At 37.9% G+C, this 8,335-nt stretch overlaps 1 protein-coding gene across 1 annotated transcript; it reads left to right on the top strand.

The window, feature by feature from the left end:
• LOC102212438 (T-box transcription factor TBX3-like) lies at window positions 1-4,358 on the top strand. The gene is made up of 7 exons (XM_005737893.1): window positions 1-588; window positions 890-1,157; window positions 1,315-1,461; window positions 1,606-1,682; window positions 1,760-1,920; window positions 2,316-2,860; window positions 3,708-4,358. Exons 1-7 carry the CDS (start codon window positions 263-265, stop codon window positions 4,020-4,022), a joined length of 1,839 nt encoding a protein of 612 aa, XP_005737950.1. The 5' UTR covers window positions 1-262; the 3' UTR covers window positions 4,023-4,358.
• The last annotated feature ends 3,977 nt before the right edge of the window (window positions 4,359-8,335 follow it).

The raw sequence follows: 8,335 nt of genomic DNA, 5'->3' as shown, positions 1-8,335 counted from the left end.
AACAAGCTTGTGCAGTCACAGCGTTCACAGCTGCTCTCTCCCCGTTTGCGATTTACAAGCGGATTCTTACCTCTTTCTCAGTATTTTAAGAGTGGGGAATTTTGCATTCCCTCGTAAGACCAATCATGCCACACAATTCCTAAACTTTTAAAATCGGAGTTGCTGTCTGGATGTACGCCATGCGCCTGCAACCTGCGCGGGCTGGCTGGGACTTTTCTGATCGGATGCTGTGCTGAGAAATGCAGTTGGCGCCATTGTTCCCATGGCTTATTATCCTTTCCAAATTCGCGGACCAGGTGCCTTGTCCTTGTCAGCCTTCCTTACCAGCGCACAGCCTTCTTTTCCCGCCGCGCCGACTTTTCCGGACGCCGCGTCCTTCTCTAAGTCTCTGTCAGAGCAGGCACCCCCTGACGCGGGGCTGCACGCAGGTCTGGGGTGCCAAAATGAGGCCGTTCAGCAACGTTCCTTGAAGAGACTTGAGCCAGAAGAATGGTTGGACGAGGACCCGAAAGTTACGCTGGAATCAAAGAACTTGTGGAGTGAATTTCACAAAATAGGAACTGAAATGGTTATCACAAAATCAGGAAGGCAAGTGCAATGCGCATTTAAGTAGTCTACTGAGAATTTGTGTAGTGTCTTTGTCGTTTCAAATGTAGCTTTATTGTAAATAGCCTGTAAAAGCGCGCACAAATGCTATGTTCACGCTTTAACGGGGAAAAACAGCGAATAATCTAGTTTTGCTGATGATCGGAAGTTTAAAAAATGCCACAAGGGGGGGGGGCTCCATAGACAAATAGAAGCTCTATGAGAAAAAAGAGACGAAAAACAAAAATAACACTGTTAATTATGACATATACAACAATTTCTTTTTTTCTTCGTTAACTATCAGGAGGATGTTTCCCCCTTTCAAAGTGCAAGTAGAAGGGCTGAATGATACAGCCAAGTACATCTTGCTGATGGACATTGTCGCTGTCGACGACTGTCGCTACAAGTTTCACAACTCCCGCTGGATGGTGGCTGGAAAAGCTGACCCAGAGATGCCAAAGCGCATGTACATCCACCCCGATAGTCCGTCTAAAGGAGAACAATGGATGAGCAAGCCTGTTGCCTTTCATAAACTCAAACTCACCAATAACATGTCCGATAAACATGGGTTTGTAAGTAACACTCACTGAAAAGTTGCTTTTGTTCCTCATTACGCATGGTTATGCTGGGTGACTGGGTGCACTGCTTTAAAGCTTTTATTATGGTTGTAGTTGTAGTAATTAATTACCCAAATACCAGTAATTCCAACTCTATTTTTCTAATTTGCAGACAATTTTGAATTCCATGCACAAGTACCAACCCAGATTTCATATTGTGAAGGCGAATGACATAATGAAGCTTCCTTATAGCACCTTCCGGACTTATGTTTTCCCAGAGACAGAGTTCATCGCTGTCACTGCTTATCAAAATGAAAAGGTAACATCATCCTTTAGCCCCTCATACACAAATGACAAATATTCACATGGATTATACAGTGTGTACTACTGTTGTGCCTGTTTGTCACTGCACAATGAACTTTGGATTGATTAATCTGCAGATCTTTCCTTCTTTTCCATCAAGATTACACAACTAAAAATTGACAACAATCCCTTTGCCAAAGGATTCAGAGATACAGGAAATGGGAGACGTGAAAAGAGGTATACATTTTGAAAACAGAATACATCTTTAGGCCATATGTGCATGGTCTCATGCAATCTCGATTTGTGATCCCCAGAAATAAACAGTTAAACATTTCTTCACTGAATGGAAACCAAAGCAAAGCAGACCAGGACTTTGCTGATTCTGATGATTCCTATGAGCAGCCCAGTACCAGTGAGCCTTTTTATTCCCCACAACTAACAAGCAGCCCTCTGATGTCCACATCAACTTGTCAAGGTGGGTTCATTTAGAGTTCATTATGTTATTAGGCAGCCACTGTTGACCTGTGTTCATGAAGTGATAATCTAACTTAAGATCTACTGCATAGTCACTACACTGAAACAGCTTGCATATATTTTTCTTTTGTTTTTAGTACGTGTTTTCCTTTTAATGACATATTCTCAAGCCAATAATTGCTGTTTGTAGTTTGGGGATCTGCTTTTGTTTTTACTTTAAAAAAATATTTATTTGATGCAAAATTAACAAAGCATTTTAAACTGTGTTTCAAAAGAACATGGGTTAATAATATGATGGCTCATTCAATTTGACTGCAAAGTATTCCATGACACACTGTCTGACAGTGTTTTCTTCATGGTTAAAAATGTTTCAAGTGTTTGTTTTTTTCCTCACAGACGAGACCAACGTTGTCAGTGATTCAGACATTGATCCACTAGATGACTGCAATGCTGAAGGCAGCTGCTCCAGGAGAGAACACACATTGGGTTTAAGTCTGAGAAGTGAAGAGATACTGTGGAACAAGTGTGATCTCAGAAAGAACAAACAAGATGCAACAAAAGCAAGAACATCAAGCAGCGCTTCACGTGATAGACATTCTATAGGTACGGGTTTAGAAGAGCAAATGAGTGAAATCAAAGATGGGGTCGTGCCTATGATGTTACAGTCATGGAGCGCATCATCCTTCAGTGCTGGTCAGCAACCCACTTTGGATTTCTCAAGTGCACACAGCCAATTCTCTAGTAGGCTTGGGACACCTTTGTCATTTCAATCTGGACAGCTATCAATGAAGCCAGAGTTTTTTTCCAATATGGCTATGGAGAATATGTTTCCCACTTCATCTGGTATAAATGGATTAAGAAATGGAAGCCTGTTTTCTGAAAGCATCACCTCTTCAGCTCCGTTCAAACGTCAACTGTCACAGCAAATGCTAGCATCTCAGGTACGCTTCCCCAGGTTCACTATATTAAGTTATTGAATATATTTTCATCCATTCATTTAATTGTAAGTGCTGTATACAGCAGTAACAGTTACTTAACTTCAGTAGCATCTTTAAAGTCTTTGAGCACTAACAAAGGACTTCACACTGGGCAGCTGCAGAATTTTTACAGTTAAAGAAACTCTCAGCGAGTAAAGCTGAAATAAGTTATATGTTTCGTGCCAATATGTTTCATAGCAAGCTCTGTTTGTAATTTGGAGAACATACTTTTAGATCTTACTTCATGTTTCGTCCTACTGTTTGTGCAATCCTACAAGCCTTCATGTTATAATTTTAAAAAAAACAAAGGTTCTTTGTAAACCGATTTTCCACTAAAAAACAGAAAAACCTTTGATCACTATTTGGTGTATTATGTGTGGAAACAAAATATAAAAGCATTAAATGAATATATACAATATGAAAAACAATGAATGTCTAGTTTTTCATTAAACAACTACTGAATAAAGTAAAACAATAGTTGGAATGTATTACTTGAGTAGTGGTACTTCATTATAAGCCTTTGTGAATTCTTTATGAATGGCTTAGAGATCTTTATAGTGTGCAGGTCATTTTCAGTGTAAAGTAAAGCATAGGTGTCAATCCTCTTGTTGTTTAATGGGACTGGATTGATTACCTTTACTGACTTCCTTTCCTAATGCCTTGGATTTCCTCCATAATATGAGTTAAAGACAAAACAAATCGGATGTATTCAGTTGCTGGTTAATAATGTTTAATTTTACAGAGCTGTTTATATAAAGGAGGATGACAAGATCTGTACTACAAATCTTAACAACTCTACTTTTTAATGCAGGGGATTTCACCATCACCCTATGGAGGACTTTTCTCATATCCATACCGCTACATGGCAGCACCAGGTTCAGTCACACCAGCCCTTTCATTCTGCACTGCAACCTCGTCGCACTCCAGAAACCAACGTTACAGCAACTCTCGACCATGGGTGCGATTCAGCCCTTATCAGATTCCCACATCGATCACCTCAAGCCAAAATCTGCTAACATCCAGACTGCCTGGTAGATCATATTTACAATCTGAGCGAGAGTCAACTCTGGTGTTTGACAATAACAGCTATCTAGTCATAAGACCTAATAAACCAAATCCTCCATAATAGACTATTCTACAAGTGAAGTCACATATGACAATCATTTAAAATGTTTTGGCAGAAAGTCTATATTTTTGCTTCTCTTTAAATCGATCATATTATCATAAATTTAATAAAGACAGACTTGGTGGTCCAATGACAGTCAGTATATTATACTAGACTTGGATATGCATGTTTAATTTAATGATTCAAATAAATATTGTACTAGATTCTACTAAAAGGCTACTCAATGGAATTCCAGAACTTGTGCTATGCAAAAGTCAGTGCCCGGGGTGAAATTCTTTAGAGGATGATATGATGTAATGTGCTTTAAACATAACTAAAAACACATTTTTACTGCTTTATTCTATGTAAATGTGTAAATAGTTTTTCTCTTGCATTTTTTTTCACAAGAAAGTGACTAAATGAAGCCTTTTTTCAGAATGTTTTATATTTGTTTCACACTTTCACATTCTGATATACCAAAAATGTGCAGTGAGCTTGAAAAAACTCAGGACTTTTTGTTTATCTTCTTTTAAACCAGCACTTAAGAAATCTCCAGGAGATGTGATGTTGTGTATGGAATTATGCAAGTATATTGTGTGTTGTGTGTGTGTGTTTTCACAATTTACATAAAGATGTTCTAATCTGTAATATTTGACTGAATTATTTAACGTTAATTTTGCTTATTTTGTTTGTTCTTTTTTTGGGCGGGGTCATCTTTTGGTGAGTTGTTGTGCATTGCAACCCTACATTTCGTAAAAATAAACCAACAACAAACAAACAAAAAACAAACTTTTGGATGTGGTGCTGTCTATCACTGTTCTTAAATGCCAGGATATTTAATATTGATTTAAGAAGGGATTTTTCCCTTATTTTTTTCTCTAATGGTGATCAGTTTTATTTATGTAGTTACTTTATTTAAAAAAAAAAGCTTTACATTTTATTTCTGTACTTCTGTTTTCTATTTCAGAAAAGGTCAGGCTATGTGGCTGCTCCTTATGACCCATCTTTGTACTGATTTCTAGGCAACTGTGGCCTTGGTTGCCCTTTAGACCTTATAGAACATTTTTGTCATCTTCTATTTTAAGTCACAGTCAAATGCATTAGAAGAAAAGGGGAGCTCTTGAACTTATGATCTTAATTCTAAACAAATTCTTGTGGCAACACATCTTGGCACTTTTGCTCCCCTCATCCAACACCCACACCTTTCCAGGAACAAACACTGGCAAGACAAGAGACAGATTTTAAATTGGACCGTTAGCTGCAGTGCCCTCATTTTACTGCCTGCATATTTTACATCTGTCCGCACACAGCATTACAATAGTCATAAAGCTATGGCATATGTTAGCTCAACCGTGTGAAAAAAAAATTAGCTGGACAGTGACACTATTTGTAAAGTGACAGTGGTTCACATAAAGCCAACTTTACTGTCACTTGGTGACAGTAAAGTTGGCGTTTAATGACAGGGACAAATTTGAAGACACTGGGAGAGTGTAAAAAAGGTCATATCAGTGTAGGACACACCTATTTGCATGTATACAAACAAATGTAGATAGCTGACTGTGTATTCAAACAAGATGATTCACACTGTTTTTACTTTGAGGTTTGCTGGGGCACACTGACAAATGGCAAAATAAATGTTGTCACTAGTTGTCTTGAGACTTAAAAAATGAATACTTAAGTCTTCTTAATACATTTGTGTGTTAGTGAATGTTTAGAGCTTCTTTGTCTTCTGCAAACCTAAGTTATTAAAGCATAGAAAGAAAAAAGAAAGTTTTTTTAAAATCCTAAATCTCTTTTGTGATTGCGATAGTGTCAATATTTATTCCTGTCACTTGCATGTTTGGTATTACACTAATTAATTCTACTAATACTTAAAAGAATAATTTTGGTTACCGGTATGTTAAAATAGACCAACAGTGCACTGAAATATCAAGTTTCTGGAGGCATGTAACCTACTCTGAACACTGAGAGGGAAGCATCTATTTCACACTTCACAGTGTGCAGAATATTAGCTAAAAGACTGTTAACTTGCAAATACTTCAGTTTTTCAACATCACTGTGTCAAGAGAAGGCAATGCAGGCTCTATGATTGGATTTTTAAATCAATCCTTATCATCACTATGAGCTAAGATAAAACATGGAAACAATTTAAAAGCTTTTGTTAATGTAAATTAAGCTTTTGGCATGTACCTTTATGTTAAAGTCAAGAAATAGAAAGACAAACGTTGCTCCTGCTCAGAACCACTTTGAGTGGTTCTGCACATTAAGGCCTCTGAAGCCACCTAGTGGATCTAAGGTGCAATAATAATATATTTACACCTTTGATGTAAACTGGTAATCGAGGGTATTTCACTAAGGTTAACTGTCATAGTTTATCACAGGTATCCTGTTTTATTTTAACAACTGGGTTAAAGTGGTGTAGGCTCTAACTAAAAGATGTACATTTAATGAACCAAATCATGTTTTGAATGAGCTGGTATTTAATTCAACACTGGTATATTCTAATTTGATTTCATTCTCTTTCAGTCTTTTAGGGCTTAGTTTTAGGACTCTTAGCCTGACGACCTGCATTTATACTTTCATATCATCAGAAACCTCAGCAAGCTGTTACTGTCTACACATGAATAGACAAAGTTTTAAGCGTTTTTACGTGGCTATCCATCTGTCCTACACGCACACGAGTACGGTAAAAAAAATCTATGTTTAATTCGTCACATTAAGTATGAACATTACTTTGAATAACTGTCTTTGTAAAACAGTTTCACAGAGAGAATATATGAATTCAAGTCTCTTTAGTTAAATACGATCAATCCTAATTGCTTCTCGTTTGTGATTAGAAATGGGATTTCGCCGGAACCAGTTTGAATGCAGACAGGCCAGTTTCTCAGCTTTCAAACGACACAGCTAACGTGAGCCAAACGGGATATGAAATAAGTCTTCCGTTGACTACATCGTCTGCAGTCTATATACTCCACTTGCCTGCACTGAAGTGATGAATAAACATCTTTAATATACTGCACACTGAACGCATTTTTTTCTTAATTTTTGACAGGGGCGATTCTAGGATCAGAGCTTTGGGGGTGCTGAGCACCCAGAGAGCTGCCTATGGAACTACAGAGCAGGACGGATTGTAGAGTAGCAAACATTGTCAGAAAACACGTTTTCAACACAGCAGGTTACCTGGTGTAATGTTTTTCAGCTAAAAAGAAACATGGTCTGACTCCACCTAACTATATAAAGAGTAACTGAAGGTTAAATGCAGCTAATATGTCCTGTTTTAAGCCAAAACACTTCCGCTCCGTTGCGTCTCAGCCACCATCCTAGAGCCAGAGCAGGGGAGAGGCGAGCTGGAACAAATCACTTTGGGAGGGGGGATTATCTATACTTTTGTTGTTAAAATGTTACGTCTCAAACAAGTACAGTACTGTATGCTTTTTATATTTTTAGTAGTGTGTCACACAAACAGCAAATATTGTCAAAAAAAAGTAAGAAATCTTTGGGGGTGCTTTGATTCATTTTAGGGGTGCTGAAGCACCCCCCAAAATGGGCTAAAATCGCCCCTGATTTTTGACATTCCCAGTTTGCATACGTAGTCCTCAAACTACCCGTCGTGAAAATAGTGTACAACAGACTTGTTAAATGTAGTCTGACGTTAGCGGGCTCACAGCATGCTTCAGCTGCACGCAGTCTACTCAACAACGACGAAGACCTGCAACCGCGAAACTGTGTGCTCGTCACAGATTCCGCACACCGAAGTTCAGTTCTGCTACATATATGTAGCTGTGCACATTGACAGCACATGCTCAAGCACCCCTCTTTTTATGTATTCTCCTTTGAACTTGTACAGTATTTTAACTCTATTAAGAACTCCACTAACCCAAAAGCTATAAAAACTATTGGTGTTTGTGAAAAAATCAAGATATTTCAATCACTTTATTCTTTGGCTTGATTAGTTACTTTCCCCCTAGCATGTTGTTATTGTTGTTTTTGAATACTGTTCTTGTATTTGTTTATCTATGCATACAATTCTTTTGTAAGTACAACACCATTATTGTAATACTGCCTAATTCCATTTTGTATTGTACTGATGTTTAAATAAAGATTTGGAAAAAAAAATGCTCAAGCACCACCTCTTCCGGGTGTCTCCCGGCCCTCTACCGCCTTAAACACGCCCACACAGATTAACTGCAATTTGATTGGAGCTTTGCGAGCGAAATCAGCATAGATCTAGCTGAACTAGACAGAAAGGATTCAGCGCTAACGTGTCTTTTACTGATATTTGATTACTAAGACCTTATTACATTGACTGGATAGAAGAAAAAACAAAACAAAGC

Source organism: Pundamilia nyererei, unplaced genomic scaffold (assembly GCF_000239375.1).
Source record: "Pundamilia nyererei isolate P.nyererei 1_Seehausen unplaced genomic scaffold, PunNye1.0 scaffold00080, whole genome shotgun sequence".
Taxonomy (NCBI): Eukaryota; Metazoa; Chordata; class Actinopteri; order Cichliformes; family Cichlidae; genus Pundamilia; species Pundamilia nyererei.
This window is presented reverse-complemented; position numbering and strand designations above follow the sequence as displayed.